This window comes from Symphodus melops, assembly GCF_947650265.1.
Source record: "Symphodus melops genome assembly, chromosome: 14".
Lineage (NCBI taxonomy): Eukaryota > Metazoa > Chordata > Actinopteri > Labriformes > Labridae > Symphodus > Symphodus melops.
Window position 1 is genome coordinate 16493337 of NC_136704.1, and position 23101 is coordinate 16516437.

At 43.1% G+C, this 23101-nt stretch overlaps 3 protein-coding genes across 4 annotated transcripts; all 3 read left to right on the plus strand.

Annotated features, from left to right (window-relative positions):
• The first annotated feature begins 224 nt into the window (after positions 1-224).
• Positions 225-3933, plus strand: tagln3b (transgelin 3b). Its single transcript, XM_079360754.1, has 5 exons — positions 225-401; positions 1260-1475; positions 2449-2623; positions 2750-2852; positions 2936-3933. Exons 2-5 carry the CDS (start codon positions 1296-1298, stop codon positions 3075-3077), a joined length of 600 nt encoding a protein of 199 aa, XP_079216880.1. The 5' UTR covers positions 225-401; positions 1260-1295; the 3' UTR covers positions 3078-3933.
• Positions 3934-5171: 1238 nt separating this feature from the next.
• c1qtnf9 (C1q and TNF related 9) lies at positions 5172-6548 on the plus strand (the record flags this gene model as incomplete). Its single annotated transcript, XM_079360753.1, has 3 exons — positions 5172-5358; positions 5461-5523; positions 5696-6548. 3 exons carry the CDS (start codon positions 5172-5174, stop codon positions 6463-6465), a joined length of 1020 nt encoding a protein of 339 aa, XP_079216879.1. The 3' UTR covers positions 6466-6548.
• A 955-nt stretch (positions 6549-7503) lies between these two features.
• On the plus strand, positions 7504-22105 carry spata13 (spermatogenesis associated 13). Of its 2 annotated transcripts, XM_079361868.1 has the most exons (14): positions 7504-8039; positions 13061-14593; positions 15991-16032; positions 16517-16972; positions 17637-17781; positions 17981-18108; positions 18390-18569; positions 19059-19229; positions 19440-19619; positions 19732-19964; positions 20486-20615; positions 20719-21094; positions 21229-21303; positions 21415-22105. In XM_079361868.1, the coding sequence occupies exons 1-14, from the start codon at positions 8031-8033 to the stop codon at positions 21594-21596; spliced, it is 3840 nt and encodes a 1279-aa protein (XP_079217994.1). In that variant the 5' UTR covers positions 7504-8030; the 3' UTR covers positions 21597-22105. The 2 variants fall into 2 exon arrangements, with proteins under 2 accessions (XP_079217994.1, XP_079217995.1); XM_079361869.1 differs by lacking the exon at positions 15991-16032.
• Positions 22106-23101: the final 996 nt, after the last annotated feature.

The window sequence follows — 23101 nt, forward strand, 5'->3', positions numbered from 1 at the left end:
ATTTTTTTTTTTTTTTAAATATTGTATGCAGATGCTTAATAACCCACATTGACTTTTGGATGTTTTGTAACAGGATTTAATCAATTTGGTATTGTCTTGTTCCTTGGTTTGCTGATGCTCATTTAATGCTGCAAAGCTGAGCATGCACTATACTGACCACTGTCCAAAAGCGGTGTCACGTTGCATTTCGTATTGGAGAGTGTCTCTGGACTCCTCCTGGTAGAGCTGGCATATAAAAGCAATGACTCGCCCCTCCCGGACAAACTGGACCCAGCCTGCGCCCCCATGCGCCTGTGCTGCGCTTCATGGATGCTTCAGCACTTCAGCATCCTCAGCTCTTCCCAGCGCAGCGAAACTGAAACACGTTGACTGCACGGACAAATCAGACTCTTTTCTTTTTGGTAAGTGTACGTAGCTTGTATTGAGTGATACTGCTTTAAACACATGACGTACACTGTATAAAATGTTTAGGCAATGATAGCGATGCAGTGTCGCAGCGTAGTGATTTAGCTTTCCGCACTTGCCTCCTGGTTAGTTAAATGTTTTAACAAGCTGCAGAATGTGTGGCAATGTCATTGCTTTAATGGCGGGAGTTTTTTTTCTTTTTTCATTAACTAAATTTAACTGAAAGAAATGTCCCCAACAATTAATGAAGAGTTCACATTTACCTTATTCATGCGCCACAAGGGACTCACTGACGTCATCAAATTTAACCCAGTCAAGCCAATTGATTGAATGAACGCTTGTTTGTTAAAGGGCAAACTTTCTGCAGATACATTTGATAATTTAGTTTGCGTCATCGCCATGGTGATTGCCTACTGGAGGTCATAATTGCACCATCCTCTTACAGCCTGCCGGAAACGGGCTTGATTGTTGCCATAGCAGTCAGAGGGCTGGTCTCTCTCCTGTGTGGGACAGAAGCCAGGAGCCACACCCTTTGCTGCTACAGCATGGATGGGCTCTGCCATGTTCCTGGGCTGAGCTGTGGGGGACAGGTGCTTTAGAGAGGCTGAAACCTGGCTCTGGCTTTTCTTCAAACACAGACATGTTGTAGCCTATAAAAGTGCTTTAATACAGAAAAGTAAACAAAGGAGAAAAAAGGACAAGAAGAAGAAGAGTAGCCATTTATATTTACAAAATAACTTCTGAAAAAAACACCCTGCTTTGCTACAAGAGGAATTTTATGGTAATATTTTAACCATTTTTTAATAGAATGTAAAGTCAATTAAGCTTTATGTGTACCACGTGTTTTCTTCAAGCCTTTACCACACTACTGGAGAGTTGTGAAAGCAGCTATGGCGAACAGAGGTCCCAGCTACGGACTGAGCCGGGAGGTGCAGGAAAAGATCGAGCAGAAGTATGACCCTGACCTGGAGCAGCGGCTGGTGGACTGGATAGTTGCACAGTGTGGAGCAAACCTGGAGAGGCCACAGACAGGAAGACAGAACTTCCAGAAATGGCTTATGGATGGGACAGTGAGTAGCTGAACTACATAAAAATAGAAGTTATTGTTTAATTATTCAAGCTGAGACCGAGCAGCTCTGGCAAATTTGAAGAGCTGGAGGAAATGTAAAAAGTTTTTAGAGGATTATTCTTTTTTATTATTATTATTGAAAGTAGCCTTTGCACAATGTTTTGGTCCTCACATTACAAATGTAGACATTTTTACACTGAATCATTTTGGTAGTGTTGATGGGGGCAAAACACCAAATTCTGAAGTGGGAACCCTAAGCACTATAGACATAATAACTAACTAATTATGAAATGAACCCTGTATTTCCAGATAGTGCCTTCTTTCTTGATACTATAGCTGATGTTGGAGGAATCTTTCAAGGAAATTCATCAGAGACCAGACAGAGACGTCAATTTTTGGAAATGAATGAATGAATTTTATTTTCGTGTCATGCACACACTGTACCCAACCCTCATGGGCTTTTAAGACACCAAAAAATACATTGCATTATACATTGCATTGCAGTGGTAGTAACATTACATAGTATCATTACAAAGTTGCAGGTTCCTGGCGTAGTTAATTTTTTAAATCATGTTTTCTGCCTCTTTTCCCAGGCTTTACAAATAAAATCTGAAACAGGGAAGGTTCCTTTTTTTTTTTTTTTAACTGGAAATAAAACAAGTAGCTAGACAGAGAATAGTGCAATGCAGCTACAGAAAATATAGCATTTTCACTGACAGAAATAACTTACTGTATATTTGATGTCGGCTTCCTCAACTAAATCTAATCCATTTCTTTCTGTGCTCTTGGGGAATGACACTGGAAGAAGAGGAGGACTGAGACAGAAACATTAGCGAAAGCTGCTTCACCAAAAACATTTATTATAGCACTTAAGTGTGTAAATTAGTAGTTTGTGTCTGTGAAAGAATGGTTCTTTCTTTTTTATCAGTGTCAGTTAAGATCAAGCTTCATATTTCCGACTTCCTGTGTCCCAGATCCTTTGCAGGCTCATCAATAGTCTTTACCCAAGGGGGAAGGAGCCTATCAAGAAGATTCCAGAGACGCAGATGGCCTTCAAACAAATGGAGAAAATCTCTCAGTTTCTGCAAGCAGCTGAAGCTTACGGGGTCACAACCACTGATATATTTCAAACTGTGGACCTCTGGGAAGGTGATTTACCCATGATTACCCTGCATGTAGTCCTGGATTAGCCTCATTTCTTTCATTGTAGTTTTTACACTTAAAAGAAGTTTTAACAGCATGTCATGACAACATTCTCCATTATTCTGGCTAAAGGAAAGGACATGGCAGCAGTTCAGAGAACCCTAATGGCATTGGGTAGCGTGGCTGTCACTAAGGACGATGGCCATTACAGAGGAGACCGAGACTGGTTTCACAGGTAAAAAGAAACTCTTACAACTGCATACCCATTGCGCCAATGTTCCTCCACAACTTTTCATAACCGTTCTACATCATTTATAGGAAAGCCCAGGGTTATCGGCGAGAGTTCAGCCAAGAGCAGCTCCGCCAGGGCCAGAGTCTGATCGGCCTTCAGATGGGCAGCAACCAAGGGGCTTCCCAGTCTGGTATGACCGGCTACGGTATGCATCGTCAGATCATGTAGATCACTTACTACAGTAGCTAACCTGATCCCTTGCTTCCAAACTTTAATTTCTACTAATACCTCCAAAACTGTAACCTCCATATCCTTATTTTGCACCTGCTATGTGAACCTCGATTTTCCTGGAACTGCTGCTTTCCTAAAAAGAAGGACTTGTAAAATGATGTCATATACAGTAGATCTCCTTCTTCCAGCTCTCTTCCCATTCCTGTCCTACCTTATGCCATGTGATGTTACTTCATGCTTATTTTTTCTCTGGTAATGTAATGTAATTTCAAAGACGCTCTACAACATTTAGGTCTTAATCTAGAGAATTTAAGATAAAATCTCTATACGAAATAAGCCATCAGTGTTATACTGTACACTTGTTAAATCTGGAAAAATGTTGCAGCATGTTGTTATTTATTTGTACATATGTATACATTTGTTTCCATTTATCACTGGTCATTGTGCTAGGATGGTAGGTTACTGTGTAATTATTTAGCCTTAAATCTAATGGAACTCAGTGACAGATGATGCCTCTGCTGTCTTGTCTGTAGACTTGTTGCAGTATCCTCTGTAACCAAATCAATCTCACGTTGTGCCTGGTTATGGGACTACAGAGACTGGGTCCTGATTCAGTGTCTGCAAATTCTAAATGAGTTTCATTCATTCTGAGCCATGTTCTTGTTATTAGTTTTTTTAGATTACATCTTTGTCCATTTTGTGTCCTAGTACATAACTGAACAAGTCTGAAAGTCACGTTTCTGGATAAAGTCATTGCTTGAATGTGCACTTTAATGTATTTCCATGTTTATATTTTTGAATATATTTGTATCTGGAGGCTTGTGACAAGATTAATTGAACAATAAAGTATGTGAACACATATTTGTGTCTGTCTGTATGTCTGTGTAATACAAGCTGGGTATCTTGATAATCAGGAAGTATGTAAGTATATGCTGTGTGCAGAGTTTTTTTCTTATCTTGGTTTTATGTTCCAGCTCCTCCCTTGTGCCCATCCCTGCTGTCTCTCCTAACTGTACACAATCTAATAAAGGGGCAGCAGCAGCATAATGATTATGATGGTTCCTCTACCCATGAAACCTTACTGAAGCTTTGAACATCAGATTGCACCTTTGCGGTGCGGGTAAAGCAAAACACAGTCACCAATACTGTCAGAAAAACTACATTTGGTTGTGATACTTACCAATAGCTCTGTGTTCTTCCATTTTATGTGTGCACCTTTTGTGAGCCTGTGTTAATTCACTGGCCTAAAGTCCACTTTAAATATGCACTGAAATCCTTTCAGCATACAGACACACTGAAGGATACAATCATTTAGATAAGCAGAGACCTTGATTGAGGCATTGCTGGCTAGAAATTCGAACAAGGAAAGGTCAAATTTTATGTCAGTGATCAAGTTTGTTTTGGGTCAATTCCCTCTGATGGTTGGCATTTAAAGAGTAGTTATAAGAAAAGCATGCTTGAATTAACATTTTAGCTAGCTATTATCATTCAATTGCTAAACAGAGCCTATCACATTAAGATTCTGTCCTTTTAAATTGTGATAAAAAAAAGGCTTATATTTATTTAGGTTATCCAATCCTGAAACCAAACCCCTTTTTAATTAACAGTTTAAGATTTGTATCTTCTTCACTCTCGATATTTAGTGACATGCTATGATTTGTTTCGATCCAGTATCCTTTTTTGCCTGACTGAACAAGAAGGCAGCATATTAGAGTGTGGCCTTTAGTATGTCTGGCCTGCACATTCAGCTTATTATTAGCCTGAAACAGTCTAAAGAGGCATGTGAAAGGGCACAGGTGATGTGTAACTGACCGACTCAATAAGTAAGCTGAAAACACACTCAGACCAATGGAATGGCTCTGAGGATTGAGGTCACTTTTGTCCAAAGTTCTTGTCCAGATTATGTTTTCTTTGGTTGGTGTCTTAGTCGTCACTGAACTTCTTGGCTTTGCCTGATAAAAAAACAATTTCGACATTCCCTTTCTGAGTATTTGCTTTGTGATAAAGAAGCAACTTTATGCACACTTTTGGATTTCCTCTCTGAACGTTTTTGTAATTTTTTAGTTTTGTCAGACAGGTGCCTCTGGCACGATGTTGCAGACGAGGTTTAAGGTTACTTTTTTACTCCTTCTATTAATTGCCAGGTTTGTTGCACAGGAAGAAACCCAAAATAAAGGCTGTGTTTGTGGATACCCTGGAATTCCAGGGGACCCTGGACATAACGGAACACCTGGCAGAGATGGCCGAGATGGACTCAGAGGTGAAAAAGGGGATCAAGGTAAGTGGAATAAACTTCTTTAGAACTTGACGTCATGTCTATTTTTCTGTGTCTAAGGGTTCAACTATGTGATTGATATCAACAATCATTTATGAAACAAAGGTGAAACAGGACCTGTTGGACGACCAGGCAGTGACGGCCATCGAGGAGACAAAGGGGAGCCTGGTAAGTATCCTCTGAATAATCAGACAGATTTGTAAAATGCCAAATACCCCTACCAACTACGCTTTACATGCACTTAATGTATAACAGTTAAACAGTGTTTTGGCTTATCTGGCTTTGTGGAATATGTATGCACACTTTGCCTTTAAGGATTTTGTTTGCTTGTCATTTACAGGTGAAGTTGGCCAAGCAGGGCTCAAAGGAAAAAAGGGAGATAATGGAGAACGTGGTTTCCCTGGAAAAATGGGGCCCCAAGGAGTCCAAGGGCCCACTGGATTGAAAGGAAATAAGGGAGAACTTGGGCTACCAGGACCCCAAGGACATAAAGGGGATTTGGGGCCTCCTGGACCAGAGGGTCCCAAAGGGGAGATTGGTCTTCGAGGTGACAGAGGCATTCAGGGACCATTAGGCCCTCCTGGCAGGTCAGGGCCTAAAGGGGAAATTGGTGTTCCAGGTCACAAAGGCAACATTGGTTATCGTGGTGAAAGAGGGGTTCGAGGGGAGAGAGGTGATAAGGGTGAGAAGGGAGATTCTTTAGTTATCTCTAAAAGCGCCTTTTCTGTGGGACTCACAGCTTATTCTAAACTCCCAGCAGCTAACGCACCCATCCGGTTTGACAAGATTATTTACAATCAGCAGAGTCACTACGATCCACAGACAGGAAGATTCACATGTTCTGCAGCAGGAGCCTACTACTTTACCTACCACATCACTGTCTTCTCCAGAAACGTAAAGGTCGCTCTAGTGAAGAATGGTGCAAAGATCATCCACACTACGGATAACTACCAAAGCAGCGAGGATCAGGCAGCAGGGGGCACTGTGCTGCACCTAGATGTGGGGGACAAGGTCTGGCTGCAGGTGGCTGGTGGAGAGCTGTCCAATGGACTCTTTGCTGATGAAGATGATGACACTACTTTCTCTGGGTTCTTAATATTTGGGGTCTAAATAAGGCATGATTACTACATAGGTTATTATATTATTGAAATTACGAAATCAGAATCAGTCAGCTGGATCAGTCAAACTTGAGTGACTATGCATTTTGCAGTGCTGGAATTAACGTCCACACAATAAATTCACTTAACTCATCTACTTGAATACATATGGTATTTGTATTTTACACGAGTATTACCACTTGATGCAAAAACTCATAGAATTTAGATGGACACATCTTAGTCTACTTTTTACTTTGGACTGCTTTTATTTGACTTGATGGTTTGCATGCTATTATTATTATTATTATTATTATTATTATGCTATTTTTCATCAATGATAATAACCAAATAATACAGGTAGATAATATAATACTGAATCGTCCTACAATGTTATGCTCATGGCCTTTCAGTATTTGTGATTATACCGATTTAGATCGATTTAGATTTAGTCCCCCCCCCCCCCCCCACCACACACACACACACACACACACACACACACACACACACACACACACACACAACGTTTTTTTTAATTGAATTGTATATTCTCCACACTCCACACGCCTTTTTTAATCAACAAGTGGTAACAACAAATTACATGTGATTCTCTGTAAGAGACTAGCTTAATAAAAACATTTAACAGATGACATTGAGGTTTCATGTTTGTCACGCTTACCTGCTTAGTGTGTGCTTTTAAATACACCCTGTCTATTGTGTTAGAATAAAGAGCAACATTCTTATAGTCAAGTTTCTTCCCCTGGTATTTGGGGATGGGCATGTACAACAGACATACCCGAGACATTAATTTTCACGGCATGATAGAGTGACATGACACGAGGAAGACGCTGTGACAACTGGAAGGTCCAGTCTTTTTTTGTCTTCAAAGAAGCCGCAGGAAGTCAGACGCTACATTGTCTTCTCCATTTTTTTTCTGTCAATGAACAGCGCTCCACTTTGGGCGGGGCTATTCCGTCACCGACTAATCTGCCTGCATATGATTGGCTGTCTGTAGAATGGCCACGCTGCGGTCAACCAGTAACCTCAAACCTAACCTTTAGAGACCCCGCCCCTTCCAAACACTGCAACAAGTGCAGTAAGGATGCTCGCCAGCCCACTCCTCCAAGAAAGACCTCTTTTCACTGGAGTCTAAAGCGAAAATTTAGAGCTTTTCTTTTGCAACTTCCTATGGTTTTGGATAAGTCTGTACTTGTGTTTCTAACTTCCTTGACTACCACAAGTTTTGCCGGTCTACGAAAGCGAAATTTAAAACCGCAGAGCTTGCGCAATACAAAAGTTTTTTTTGTTTTTTTTTTATGGGTGAGCTCGTGAACTAGCTCAAGTCGCTAGCTCTGAGGAGTCAGCCAGGCGTTTGTCTCAACAACATGTTGAGGGGTAACTAGCAAGCAGAAACGGTGCACTTGTCGTGGTTCATGTAGCCTGCTCGACATGTTTCTGCGAGAAGACGAAGAGTGGAAGGCAGCAAGTCGTTGGACCTCAAAGGAACACAGACTACCTCACTATGGCTGAACAAGAAGCCACAGCTGCCCTGTTGATGTGAGAAAAGACTCACCAGCGACTATGAGCAAGGTGAGACACAATCATATCCTAGGAATCCTTCCAATCATTGATCATTTTGTTTTGTTGCAGTACAGTTGCAGTGATATTCCCTCCTGTTGTCTAATTTGAAACGGGACCAGAGGGGGTTATTGTAGTGCATTACAGCCGTGGTTGTTATAGTGATGTGGGAGATGCCAGGGAGGGAGGGGAGGGGGGGGGGGGGGGATTCAACTACAAAGAGCTTTATAGGCCGGAGAAAGTTAATTAATGCAGAAATAAATAAGCAGTTTTGGCCCTAAGTCCTCTGTGAGCTTTGCAAAGTTCTCGGTATAATCTCCTTTCATTGATCCTTGTATCAGATTCCCCTTTCATTCATAGCATTTTTCTTAGTCTTCTTATAGGACTCCACTCTCAAGTGCTTTGGCTTGTTTTCAGAGCTGCCCACATGGACTTAGTGCTAAAGTGTAAAGTCGGGATCATTTATTTGTTTGAGTGCTCTGCTTTATAGGGGATATTAAAAAAAACAGGCCTACGTCAGGTGTATGACATTTTGCTCAATGGCAAACAATATGTGAATGATTTAAACCAGAGAAATCTTGTACAACATAATTCCTCCAGTCCCACTCAACAGTACTTTGGATCCTGATGTTACATTAGTAGACTGAACTCTTGAGAGTCTCTCTTGGATTTAATGGTTTTTGATAAATGCAGCAGCCTCTTGGTTATTGTTGCACAGCTGTCAGGAAACACTGTTGACTGTTGACATGGAGGCTCAGTTTAGTTTTGTCCTCTCTAAGCCTTGTGCCCTGTGTGGTGTTTGATTTCTGTCCGTCTGTCTCTGTGACAGTCTACAACAGATCATGTGAGTATGTGGCTGCCTCCGTGAGAGAGGGGACACTCCCTGGTCTGGCCCGTACCTGTACTTCCCACGCTCTATAGAAAGAGGCGTGGTGATTCTCAGTCTCCTTCTTCCTGTCCGATTAAAAAAATGAGGAACTAGGTCATAAACAAATATGACACTTTAACTCACAAACTGAACCTGTATCTTATCTGCTCACCTGATCCAGACTTGGGACATGTGGTCATGCCAGATTTCTTTGCACTCAAACAAAACACTTGATTACTGGCTATTTGTCTATGAAAGTTTACCACCCAAGAGAGACATGTTTCCTATACTGTTTTTTTTTTTGGTATTTTTGACCTTTCATTCTCAATTGACACCCTTGAAATGTAGAGTGCACAGAGGCCGAGTCGTCCTCTGCAGTTTCAGCCCCGGTGGGCTGTTTGCAAGCTTTGAGTGTCACTCTCCATCAGTGCTGAATAGCCTAGCTGTCTCCCTGATGAGACTATCATGTTTAGATTAAAACCAGCAGTTGACACACACTGGTAAAGCTCCTTTAATCAGATTATTACTGGGATGAAAGATGAATAAGCTAAACATTCACAAACACACATGAATGCATGCACTCTTGCCCCACACTCCTTCGGCCTCCTCTCTGCTTGTACACGGTATTGGGACAAAAACATTTTTATAAAGATTTAAATGTTTAATATATTGTAAGGTCAAGGTTTTTCTTGATCTCGTCAGGCGCTTTTATGAACAAATACAGGAACACGTTCACCTGACTGACAAAACTACGGGACATTTTTTCTCAGTTAGTGAAAATATGTACACTGAAGTTTCATACTGACTTAAGAAGCTGATCTGTTCTTTATAATAGTACATGGTGTTCATTGTGGAAGCTCTTTAGGAACGTTTCCTCACAGCTTTCATGTATACAAGTTGACGAGCAGGTCAGTGACAGTGAACAGAGGAATGGTTGTGTTCCTGCAGGGTGCTTGTGTCTGTCACAGTTAAGCCTGAGAATTGAAAATGACCGCACAGCTTCCTTTCTGTTGTCTTTTTCTGTCTGGGATCTCTCTAGTTATTGCTCAGTTCATTTTAGTCAAATGAGTTTTCATCCTAGCCTCTGGCAAGACATACCTTTTGCAAAGTTGAACTACGGGTAGGAGGCCACTTATCATTATCCATGTATGACTCCTTACATAACCGAATGGGATTTATAGCCAAACAGGAAGGGAGTCAATGATTGAAATGGGCTCCTCCCTGCTCTGCTCTGCGCATGCATGTGTGTTAGAGCACATGCACAGTGCGCGCACACACACACACACACACACACACACACACACACACACACACACACACACACACACAGATGTAGTCTGTGAGCCATGAGAAAGGATGCTCAAACTAATTGCACATGTGTTTTTGGAGTGAATTCTTTTAGCTCTTGTACACATGTTGGTATGGGTGCACGCTCATCCTCTTCTCCAGGAGTCTAATCTGAGGCAGGCTCCAGCTGGCTCCAATGTACTCCTGTTTGTGTGTGTCTGGGGGGGAGACTCCTCCCTGAGCTCTTAATTAACTCTGGACCAGGGCACTGTTTCCCTCCACAGTCAAACAGGAGGAAGAAAGAGAGCAGCAGCGATCTTGGAGCGGGTAATGCAGATAAAGGAAAGTTAACCTTTGTAAAAGTGATCTGCATTGACAGACAGAGCGCCGTGACATTAACACAACGTAAGTAATATTTGTCTGGATGCTGCAGAGCTGTTGAAAGCAATGTCATAGATACTTTTTTAAAAACTTGTTTAATATATAGTTTATTCTTATTCAGTTGACAGAAATGCATTTATTTATTTATTTAATCTTTTTATCTAGACTTTTGAGATAAATCAACAAAATGAATGATGATTTTTTTTTTTTGCATCAGTATGTCTGTCTCCTCTCACATTGAAAAAAACAACAGCTCCTCAAGCTTGGACTACTTACAGACTCAACAGTGAAACCATTGTGTCCATCAGCAGATTAGTTGATAGTTGATATTTTTGTCCATATTAAAGGAACGTATACATAATCTGACATACTGGAGTTATTACAGAGTACAGTCTATTACATCTGAATTGTCCATTTTTTCCAGCCGTAATTCTTATGTGAAATATCATAACTGCGACCTGCTCCAATCTGGTTCTGACTAACATCAATGCCAAGTCTTAGCGGACGCCAACTGGCCTGTGACAATTGGCGCCAAGCGCAGAGAGACGGCAGGAAGGTGATGAAGGATAGCACAGTTGGTAGAATGGCTGATGGCATGATGTGAGAATTCAAAACAAAAACAAGCTTCTCGAGCTGACATTCCTTCCCCATCTCTGATCTTTCTACTTTGATTATAAAAAAAAAAAAAACAATCGATCATGTGTGTTTTTCCAGTTGCGACTCGGTACGATTCCTCCGCAGCTGAGGAGGAGAAAGTACAAGAAGACAATTCAGCGTAGCTTTGAAAGCAGCACATTGTTCGCGAGGGGTGTTTACTGTCTGTCAGCAGTGGTGCTTGGCAGCGGCGGCTCTGTGTTTACATAAGTGCTCGGTGTGATGGAGCGAGCTGCTTGAAGTGACAGCAGATTCCACAGAGAGTTTGATTGAGAAAGCCCATCTGCTGCTGAACAGGCACGGGGACGGGAGGCATGGGAGTGTTCCAGGAGCCCTGCAACTCCCTGCACGTCAACAAAGGAGGAAGTGGAAGCGACGCTGCCTTCAGAGCTTAAAAAAATGACAAGAGCTTAATTACAAAACCTGAGAAATAAAAAATGTGAGTGCAACAAAACATTCAAGAACACAATAAGTAAGCAACAATGCAGTGCTATTTATTATTATTCCAGCAAACAAAACCTGGGTTGATGTTTGTTCCATAATAATAAGGTAACGTTTCTGTAAATAAACTGCTGAGATGAACTATTCTTCATGCAATTTGTCTGAATGCAAAAAACTGGCATGTAAAAGCAAAATATATTTGAGGGACGAATAGTCTGTAGAGCGAGAAATGTGCTATTACTTTCAGGACAAAGTCCTAAAAAGGCTTCACTGTGGGCCGTACTTGTACTCATGATTGAACTTTTGTTGCTTTACAGAGAGTCGGAGTCAAAGAGAAACCCTGACGCGTGATTAAAGTGTTTTTTTTCAGTCAAAACTGTAGAAAAAGTTAACACTATTAGCAGTGATGTGACGATTTACTCAACTCAGCATACGATTCAAGGCGCTGGGCTCACAGTCCGATTTCTCCCCCGATTTAGTTTACAAAATGAGGCTGAAGAAAACTAATGAGAAGACTGAAAACGATTCCTTTATTTATTTTTTTCTTCTTGAAAACACCAACACACACCTCAGATTCTCTTTGGGAGAGCGTGACTGCTTGTTATGAGGCCTGCCATGATAACGCCTGTTACAAACCACCGCCTCTGCTCTACAGCTGCTTATGCTCAAGATGTTACTGGGATTTGTTTTGCAGAGTGCCGATGTGACCCTTGACTCCACGATTAATCTTTACATCTCGAATTATTAGTAATATTTTAGCTTTTCTATTACATAGAGCTGTTACCTGTGTGAAAAGGATTTACTGGTATGAATAAAAAAAAAGAGAGAAATCAAGGCCCGCTTTTTATAACAGTAGAGCATGTAAGACTGTCTCACTGATTTGAAGAACACACAACCCTGAACATCACCTCGTCGACGCAATTTGGGGGAAACTGGGCAATTTATTTCATTAATCACAATGGATTAGTAAATTTCATTGCTTAGTCACGCTCGCAAAGCCCCACTTCAAAGGCTCAGCTGCATTAGCCACTGGCCTGAGACACACACACACACACACACACACACACACTCACATTAAGTTGGACATAGCACAACACCGCCCCTACCAGGGCCTCTGCTCTCCTGGGACGCTGAAATACAGCACCAAGGACAAATACAAAGAGGGTTTTTAGTTACAGATGTCTCACTACTCTGGACCCTGTGCACAGTGATGGAAGTGTCTTCATCTCGGCTTTAATGTGTCCTTTAGTTTAGTTTCTCATTTACATACATCAGGACAATGTTCTGTAAACGCACAACTCTCCATACTTCTGCTCCCTTCTTCTTTGACATGCTGTACGTCCTTCTTATGCTTTAGTACTATAATTATAATTTTTCGTTTAAATTCTGTTGTGTTTTGCAGGCAGAACAGAAGGACAGGATCTTGTCCACGAGCGAGGACCCTCTCCCGATCCTCCAAAACTCTAAAGCTGAGCCGCCGATCCGAAGCCGACCCCTCAGTGATATTTACCCATTCCACACGCAAGCGGATCGAAGTGAGGCCCCGTATCTCCTGTCTGGGTGTGGCTCCCAGGTTCAGCCAGTGACTGCAGGTCCTGATGAAAACAAACTGAACCAAATCAACTCGTCCGCCTGGTCCAATCCTGTGATAGGTCAGCCTGAGGGAAACCCTTACCCCACAAGAATTATGAGGCTTTTTTCTAACTCCAGGAAAGGGCCCGTCCCTGCTCATAGTCCATCCACTGACAGTCCCACCTCATCCAACGGCAGCGACTCTGGCCCCCAGTCCTGGTCAGGTCTTTCAGGACTGGGTGTTGTGGACTCCTTTAAAAAGCTCCGCTCCTCTGTGCTACAGGGTATACAGAGTAGAGGGACAATCAGCCAAGAGGGAGATCAAATCCCATATTCAAATCAGGAAAAGACTCATGACATGGTTACAGCTCGTGTCGGCCCTGATGCAACAAATCATTTGAAGTTTGCAGCAGGACAACATGTGTCCAACGGAGCTCACTCTGGCCAAAAGTTGGCCGTGATGTGTCAGTGTGGATCAGATATTGAGGACTATGATGATGACGAGACTGACGAAGGAGACGGTCTCTCGCGCAATACGCGATTTTCAAGGAGTATCAGGAGAGCGTACGGAGCGGGACGCATCTCTTTACTCGACACGGGGAATGGGAGAGTCGCAGGAAGAAGCACAAATGAAGAAGAAGTCGCAATCAGTCCGAAATCAGGTCAGACGTCGAACTCTCAAACAAGGATTACGAATCTGAACACAAATGTGAAGATGCTGAACAGACTGAGCAAAAGCGCCGAAAATATTCACATATTTAAGGCACCTTTCAGGCGCAAGGCAGCTGCTCAACGACCTCAGTCTTCTCAGGAAGAACCTCCGAGAACTTTCCCGTCGAACGAGGCACCAAGCATCCAGAGGAGAGCCAGTGCGTCCTCAGTGGACCTCCACGGCCACGCTGGAAGAAAGCTCCCTGTGAAGGCCAAGGGACCAATGCTAAAGCTAGTAGGAAGCATGACTGATGTGACTGTCAGACAGAGGCAAAGTCCGTCCCCAAGCCCCATCTCTCCCTCCACCATGTCTTCCTTGAGCCGTCTCCATGACGACTACTCCCGCCGCGCGCCTTGCCTAACAGCCAGCGAGCGACAGCGGCGGCCCTCGCCCATCAGAGCGAGGGTCCTGTCTGCCGGACACAACCCTGTGGTTCATTCGCAGCCCGAGGTCGGCCTACAGCAGCACCAGGTCCTCATCAGCCCGATTCCTGCGGAGACGGAGCAGACCTCGGCCGGTACCTCTGCTCATCACCAATCACTGAGTCAAACCACAACAAGTGATTTTGAAAAGACTGCAGAATGTGATTCGTCTCCGCTGAACCATAAAGAGCCAATGCAAAATCAAGACGAGACTGAGGGCCAACTCGAGGTAAAAAAAGAAAAGATGTGATAAATCTACTGTGAAAGTTTTTCATTGGCTAATAAGCACTTTCAATGTAATGCTTACTCTTCCTTGTGACCTACAAAAGCTAAGTAGACCTCCAGATAGAAGATAAATATCTGACTGTCATCGCTATGACACACACAGCGTACTGGCAGCTAGAGGTTATGTTTACATATTTACCGGAACATTTTTGCAGTGATTTGGAAATTAGGTAAGGAAAACATTTTTCTGTAAAGGAGTCTTCACACGCGCATGTACAGACTCGATCAGCATAGAGATAAGACACTCCTCTTTGATTCTCGGCAGCCGCCCAGATTATCATGCAACATAAGGTGCTAACAGGTGCTTGAAGATAAAGCGGGCTCTTCTGTCGAATAAGTCAACTGCCTTGGCTAAAACTTTACATCGTAGTGTTTCTGTGAGCTGTCGGCTCACAGAAACAGGAGCCGTCGTGCGACGACACAAACGCAGGACGCGCGTGTAACAGTAAGAATGACATCAAGCTAGCCTCGTTATCTTTGTGCGTGATTCCTGCTGACAACAGGATCCAATGTACTGCAGCTTAAAGATCTGAAAGAGTCCCACGGGATCACACATCAGTTGCACCTTTATCATTGACTGAGAAACTTTGTATTGAGAATCATTAGATAACAGGATTTCTGTGAATCTTCAAGGAAGCCCGGACAGGGAAAGATTGAGTGTGTTCCTTTTCATCTTCAAACGGCATGATCATTGATGGATTGGCACTCTTCCAGCTGAATGGCATCGACCCTTGTCTGAGGAAGTGCGTGTGCGTTTGTGTGTACGCGTGTGTCCAAAGTCCCCTTCAGTGTTGAATAAATAATGGCGTAGGCATAAACCTCCCTCACTGTTCTTTCCTGTCACTTGTGCTTGATGAACTGATTTCTGCTCCAGTGAGGTCACATGCTCGAGCCAGCTGTTCTGTCCTTCCATGCACGCTGAAGGAGCAGGGTTAATGATTAGGCTTTGTTTATGATTAGTCGCCCTTGTGTAAAACAGCTCCATAGTCCTGTTGCGGTTTGAGAGCAGCAGCCCCCCCCCCACCTCGCGTCTGCCCCTCTCCACTCAAGCTGAAGCACGGCGGGTCAAAGTCCAGCACCACGAACTCCGGGCCTGTGACAGCGAGTAACATGCAGAGCATAAACACTTTTTACAGTGGCATGTGGATTAGTTTGAGACAAGTGTTTTACCTTTTAATGAAGGTTAAAAATCAGATTTGTTTACTATAGAAAGTGGCTTTTACTGGCCTCAAGTAAAAACGGAACTTGGCCTCGGACCCCGGCCAGTCTACGTTTTTTAAGTGTTCGTTTTTTTTTGTTTTTTTTTTCACAATGGTGCTCGTCCCCTGTGTGCCTTTTCAGTGTATATGCCGAGGAGCGGAACACGATCGAGAAAACCAAGAGGTGAGCTTTGAAGTCTCAGGCTGACGAACAGACTTAAAACAATGAGTAGCCATTCAGAATACTTGCCTGTTGCACATACAATACATTCAGACACATATGCAGTTTTGTGACATTTCACTGGGGATTATTTGTTTGACATTGATGTGTTTTGGGGTTTCTATTATTTTTGATTTGTTGAGCCAATCCCTGTTCAAACTCAAACACTCGGAGCAGTCAATCCAGCTGCTCACGAGAATCCAGATCAAGTTCATTGAAATGATTAAACTCTGATTCTTCTGGTGTTAAATTGACACTCAACTAAGGTATGTGTTCCTAATTGGAACTTTTATGTATTGCACTGTAGTTTTATGTTTCTGATTAACAGATGTTCTTCCCAGCAGACATGATGTTCTCGCCTGTAATCTCTGTAAACTACAGGTCATTGAACACAGCACAGTCAATACCTTCATCTTTATGAGTTTTTTTTCCCCTCTTTGATTCACAGTTATCAGCAGAAACACAAGAGTCAGAATCATTTCTCCAAACAGAGGATACCTCACCAGCAACCAGCAGCACTCCTGTCTCTCCATCATGCCTCTCAGAGTCTCCAACATCATCAACAGACGCTTCACCAGATTCAACAGAAACGTCCTCCATCAAACCCAGGAGGAGGAACGGGCGCCCGAGACCTCGGCCCATTTCTGATTACGCACAGCTCGTTTCCAGGAAGCACTCCATTCCCGAGGAAGTGGCTGAGTTGTGTTCCGATCACAGGACAGCAAACGCACCTCTGCACAAAAACTGCGGGGGTGACAACATCTACGGGAATGGAGAAAGCCTTGAGAGCTGCAGCGTGTCCAACGGAGACATCCAAGGGAGTAAGCAGCGGCCAATCTCTGTGATCGGAGTCGTGGACGCGTTTTCTCCTGATGCTGAGGAGAAAGATGGCCGCCTTCCTTCTGTAAGTACAAATCATGAGCTTTCCAAGATACGACTAAAAAACTGTCTAAAAACGCATCACCTTTTCATGACATTGGGAAGCACAGCATTTGTAACTTTTTTACATTATCAGTTGTAATGACTCTTAAAGACTTCACTTTTATATTCATTCATATTTACCGTAATATAAATATGATAAGGTAGAATTTAAAACTGTAGATAAGCAAATGTGTTACGATTGTCAATAAAAAGATTTTTAGGTTTCCACAAATAAACGTTAATATGTTTGGATGAATGAAGTGTAACAGGGCAGCATGGTTCGTATAGTGCAGGGTGTATACAGACGGCATGCCTTAACACAAAACACAACCAGGATATGAAAAATATACAATCATTAATGTTATGCTATTTGAAATTCAATTTAACAATATAGCCAGAATTAATCCAAATCTGACCGACCCCCCCCCCCCCCCCCCCAGCATTAATTATTCATATCCAATTTCCTGTACCATTCAGACCAGGTTCCTTTTTTTTCATCTCTTCATTTTTCAAAACAGTTGATCAAGTTCTTGGAGATGAGTGTTTTCAGTCTGTTTTATTACTAATACATGTTATTAAGTGTTGAAAGCCTGAGAGAGTTTGCTCTTTTTAAATGCCTGAATGTTTTTTTCTTGTCTTCTCTGCAGCCCCTGTCGCGGCCCCCCATCCCCTCCCACCAGGTACCCCCCTACAGAGCAGTATCAGCCAGGTTCCGCCCCTCCACCCTCTCCCAGAGCACCCCCATCGGCCTGGACCGTGTCGGACGGCGTAAGCTCCACAGAGTGCTCAGCGGTGAGAACCCGGGGTTGTTGTTGATCCCATATTTCAGCGTGAGGGAAAAGCTGAGTCTGGGAATGTCAACAAGTGTGCTGGAAGAAAATGCTGGCGTGGAGCCAGGCGCGGGCGTTGCCTTTGTCTGAGATTTATTTTCTGGATTGTAAAAAAGTTGGTTTTCAAAAGGTTTTTCATCTCTTGTGTGTGTGTGTTGAAGATGGCATGTCGGGGTGCTCGGTGACACTCGATGACAGCGTGAGTGAGGAAGAGGAGGGCAGCTTTGATGAGATCACTGACGGCACGCCCTTCCTCCAGCTGGGGGTGGAGCTCTCTGTGCTTAATGAGGTAAGGCTGTTGGGGGGAAAATAGTCACGTTGCAACACTCGTAGACGTCTTCTCCAACAGAAGTGTCTACATTATGATGCAACATTTATCTGTGTGCATGCTTGGCTCTCGTACAGCCGTGTCAAATGTCTTCATGTGTGCTTTCAAGATGTTTGGCAAAAGTTCAACAGAACTCACAACCGCCTCTGTGTCCGAAGTCTAGACGTAATCTAACATGTAAGACATAGGCTCATCCAGCATGTAATTGTATATTTATCTTGTTTGTGTGTGTGTGTGCTCAGTGGATAAGCTCTGGACACACAGTGTGTGCTGAGGCTCTCTGGGACCATGTGACCATGGAGGAGCAGGAGCTGGCCTTCAAAGCTGGAGACGTTATCCGTGTCCTGGATGCCTCACACAAGGACTGGTGGTGGGGCAGGGGGGCTGACAGGGAGGCTTGGTTCCCCTCCAGCTTTGTGAGGGTAAGTGGACTTCCTGACCTGTGTGTCCCACTCATGTTTGCTCTCAGGCAGCACAGAAAAGACTAACAAACTGGGTCCGCTCCAAACAAACCTCAGCAGTACTAACGGTGCTGTTTGTGGAAGAGTTCAAACCTCAGAGGTTCAACTGGTTTCTGTGGCAACCACAGCTGATTGACAGTTGAATCTTAATTAGGTGGCGGAAGCTATGGCGAGGTTACTTGATTGGCAGATGGGCATCTGCTGTGTAATTGCATGACGCTGAATCAATGTTGCAGAAAAGGAGCTGGTTAAACTTGCACATGTTGTTACCATAGTGATAGGATTAGTTTTTTGTAATTTAAGTAGTTTATTGTTCTTCCTTTTGTAATTTTTGCTGATTTGTATTTGTGATTTCACACAAATACGTCCTGATTTATAAACGTGATCCTGACTTGAAATGCTTTCAGTGCTGTTCAGGAAGTCATTGTGTGTGTGTTGGATGTGTTTCAGGTGCGAGTGAACCAAGAGGACTCGGGTGCAGAAAGCGTGGAGAGTGTAGCAGACCCAGCTCCCAGAGACACACACAGCACGCAGCACAAGGAGCAGATGAGAACCAATGTGGTTCAAGAAATCATGAATACTGAACGCATCTACATCAAGCACCTGAAGGACATCTGTGAGGTACATGCAGGAACTTCTGTTATATCTGCGCTGCTTTTGTCTTCCCTGTCCTTCCACTTGTAAACGTCAGAGTATAAAATCAATTTTGCGTTTCAGAATAAACTGACAAAAACACAAAGCATCTTATTTCAAAATGTTTAGAATCGCCCACCAGCACGTTTAGCATTTTCCATTCTCCACGTCAACATGATGCTTTGTGTTTCTTTCCAGGGTTACATCCGTCAGTGCCGCAAACACCCAGACATGTTCACTGAGCTGCAGCTGAAGACCATCTTCAGTAACATCGAGGACATCTACAGATTTCAGAGGCAGTTTCTCAAAGAGCTGGAGAAGAAGTACAACAAAGTGCAACCACATCTCAGTGAAATAGGATCCTGCTTCCTCCTGCAGGTGACGAGCACACACGCACAAACCACTCTAATATTCACTTCATCAATGTAAAGCCCATTTTATTTACACTATTTAGGAGCTCAGTTAACTTGATTTTATTGGCTGTTCTCAGGGAGAGGGCTTCTCCATCTACTCGGACTACTGTAACACTCACCCGGCAGCCTCTGCTGAGCTGCAGCGTCTCATGAAGTCAGGAAAATACAAACATTTCTTTGAGGCCTGCAGGCTTCTCCAGCAGATGATTGACATTTCCATCGCTGGTTTCTTGCTCACACCCGTCCAGAAGATCTGTAAATACCCTCTACAGCTGGGAGAACTGCTGAAGTACACCCCCAAAGACCACAGGTACTCCTCCATGAATTCTTCACATCATGATGCGTATTATACGAATTCATCACTTTTCTCATTTTTAGGATATTAAAAAAAAAAAACACACAACCTTTTACACTTCAGCTTACATATGAATTGAAAAGCAGCCTGCACTCACACATCCAGTTGATGAAATAATAAGCAGCATGTGGCTCATAGACATCTACGTTAGTTGTTGTTGCTATGGATGCAGTCAACTGTACAACCATGTGAAAACAAAGCCTTGACTTCATGAAGCACTTTGTTGTAGCACAACTAACTCAATGAAGCCATATTTAAGATATTACTTCCAGAATGTGTAACATTGCCTAATTTCATCGGACATTCATCAACCCAATAACTATGAGATGGTTGATAAGTCATTAACTCGTCTGGACTTAAGTTGACCGTGAGTTCATAAAGGTTTCAGGAAAGAAACCCTTCGGGGCCCCAGAGGTTTGATTACTTGTTACCCCATGAACCCTTTTCTCATTGGATCTGTTCTTGATTAATCGCAGTGACTACAGTGGAGTGAGTGAAGCATACGAGGCAATGAAGAATGTGGCGAGTTTGATTAACGAGAGGAAGAGACGACTTGAGAGCATAGACACAATCGCTCACTGGCAGGTGGCCATTCTGCACTGGGAGGTAATGATGAAAAATCACTAACAAAAAGTCGCTTGCGAATACGTAAACCAACCTTATGTCAAGTTTTAAATGAAACTCATCAATCACATCTGTGTTGCTCCAGGGATCCAATGTGTTAGAGCGCAGCTCAGATCTGATCCACTCGGGTGAGCTTACCCGAGTTATCAGACAAGGAAAGCTGCAACAGCGCAGCTTCTTCTTGTTTGACCACCAGTTGGTCTTCTGCAAGAAAGACGTCCTGCGCAGAGACCTGCTCCACTACCGTGGACGGCTGGACATGGACCAGACCGAGGTGCTGGATATGCCCGACGGGCGGGACCCAGACCTGGGCCTGTCCCTGAGGAACGCTATGCGGCTGCGCAACGCATCCACTCTGGAGTTTGTGTGTGTGCTGTGCTGCAGGAAGGCTGATGACAAACAGAGGTGGTTGGAGGCATTTGCAAAGGAGAGACACAGAGTCAAGGAAGACCAAGAAATGGGTGAGTTGTGTGGGATTCCTCTCACTCATTACATAATGTCAAATAAAGGTGAACAGGGTGAAATGAATGTTGGAAAGCGGGGATGTTGGTGCATATTTTGACCTGAAGGTGTCTTTGTGTTTGTTCTCTGGCAGGCATGGAGATCAGTGAGGAGCAAAGAAAACAGGCCATTGTTAATGCGCGAAGAGCCAAACAGGGGAAGAACAAAAGTAAGGAACTATTCAGCTCAGGCTGTTCTACCGCTCCTGATTTAGATTTGATTTTAAGTTTGTATCTGACTTTCACATTTATTTGATTTGTTTTGCCTCTTTACGTTTCAGCCATCGGTTACTCTACTTCTGTTCCACCACACAACACAAACCTCCACCCTCTTCACCAGCGTCACATCACCATTCCAACCAGCGTGCCTCAGCAGCAGGTCTTTTCCCTGGCGGAGCCCCCAAAACGAAAGCCTTATCACCTGTTGTACAGCATCACACGCAACGCCTTTTTCAGAAAATGAGGCTCTGCTCCCTCACCTTCTTTTCTTTCCTTGTGCATGTTCAGCACACCCCAAAACAGTCCTGAAGACTCAAAGAACACTCTGTTTTTCATGTGCGTTTTCCTGCTTGTGAATGTTTTATTTCTGTGCCTGCTGTCTTCTGTGTGTCTGTGTTTGTTCGCATTTCGAAGTATAGTGCCTTCCACTTTGAAAGAGGCATGACTGAAGTGTTAAATTACTGACTGTCCCTTTTGTTGGTTTGTTAAAGATGCTGCTCTCCCAAGAGACTCACACCCTCTTTGTCTTATCAGCTCCCGCTGAAAAGTGTTTTTTTTTTTAATGTTAATTATGACAAAGATGTATATTCCGCTTATTCATTGACAGACGTGATTTTAGTTCTTTCTCAAAGGCTGGACCCTTTTTGCTTCGAGTCTGTCAACTTTGAGCACAAAACGGTTGGAGGATAAATTAACTGACACTCACCTTCCCTGTTAACCCTGTAAATAAACTCTTGTACAAACATACCAAAACATTACTTCAAAAGATTTCTGTTTCTGTGTGAATGAAAAATCATTTTTTTACATGAAAGTCTGAACTATTGTACACTATGAAGTCAGTGATTCTATGTTAACGACGATAGAAGTTAATGAATGAAACATTAGCTATAGCGCTGGAGGAGGAACATGACCATCACAGACGACGCATTCCCTGCTGAAGGATCTGGTTTCACACGTCTGTCCCCTCGGCTGTGCATCTGAATAGTGTGCTGGGTGGTTACACACCGTTCTGTCGCCTGATGATTTTGTGCGTCAATTTTTCTTCTCGAGGGAATGGATCTTAAAAATCACAAAGCGGTAAATAGATGATAGACGCTTGAAGAGATGCCTTTGTCATGGGCACGGAAAGCGAGGAGAACAAGCCAACGAGGGGAGATGATGATTCTTCTCACCAGGATGCTGCCAGTGTGAGTACATCAACATGGAGTGGTCATAGTGTTATATTTATTGATTTTAAGGTGACATTTGAAACCAGTCAAATAGTTTTTATCAGGATTATAGCTTTCTCTCAGGATTAAACCTTGAAGATTGAATTGAGTTTAGATTAATTAAAATAAACGTTTTGTCATGTATCTTCATTAAATGTTGGTTTAACACATTAAACATTTTTTCCCGTGGGAATCTTATCTCCCGCTAACTTGTGATGGATTAAGTGACGCCTGCACAGTATGGGATGACACTGAATGAATAATACATGTGCATTGGGTAACTCAATGAGTGCACAGCACTGTATGGAGTTACTGCTCGTCAGGTATTAGCCTCCATAAGCTCCAGTGACCAGTTATGTGGGCCACTATCAATGGAGACTTAATATCACAAGTGGCAGATCTGCTGCATGTTACATTTTCCTTTGACTTTGAGTATTGATGTTCCCTTTAAACATTTATGAAAACTTCTACAATTAAAAAACTTGCTACTACTACATGTACCGTCAGGATTGATTTGCATATCGTTTCATCTACTGAACTG

What these genes read in the sequence shown, in the direction of transcription:
- spata13 (XM_079361868.1), top strand. An exon ending in AGACTGAGGGCCAACTCGAG is followed by an intron (nt 14,594 to 15,990) that starts GTAAAAAAAGAA and finishes GTGCCTTTTCAG; the next exon opens with TGTATATGCCGAGGAGCGGA. An exon ending in CAAACAGGGGAAGAACAAAA is followed by an intron (nt 21,304 to 21,414) that starts GTAAGGAACTAT and finishes TTTACGTTTCAG; the next exon opens with CCATCGGTTACTCTACTTCT.
- tagln3b (XM_079360754.1), top strand. Translation starts at nt 1,296, where the DNA reads ATGGCGAACAGAGGTCCCAGCTACGGACTGAGCCGGGAGGTGCAGGAA. An exon ending in AACTGTGGACCTCTGGGAAG is followed by an intron (nt 2,624 to 2,749) that starts GTGATTTACCCA and finishes TTCTGGCTAAAG; the next exon opens with GAAAGGACATGGCAGCAGTT. An exon ending in GACCGAGACTGGTTTCACAG is followed by an intron (nt 2,853 to 2,935) that starts GTAAAAAGAAAC and finishes CATCATTTATAG; the next exon opens with GAAAGCCCAGGGTTATCGGC.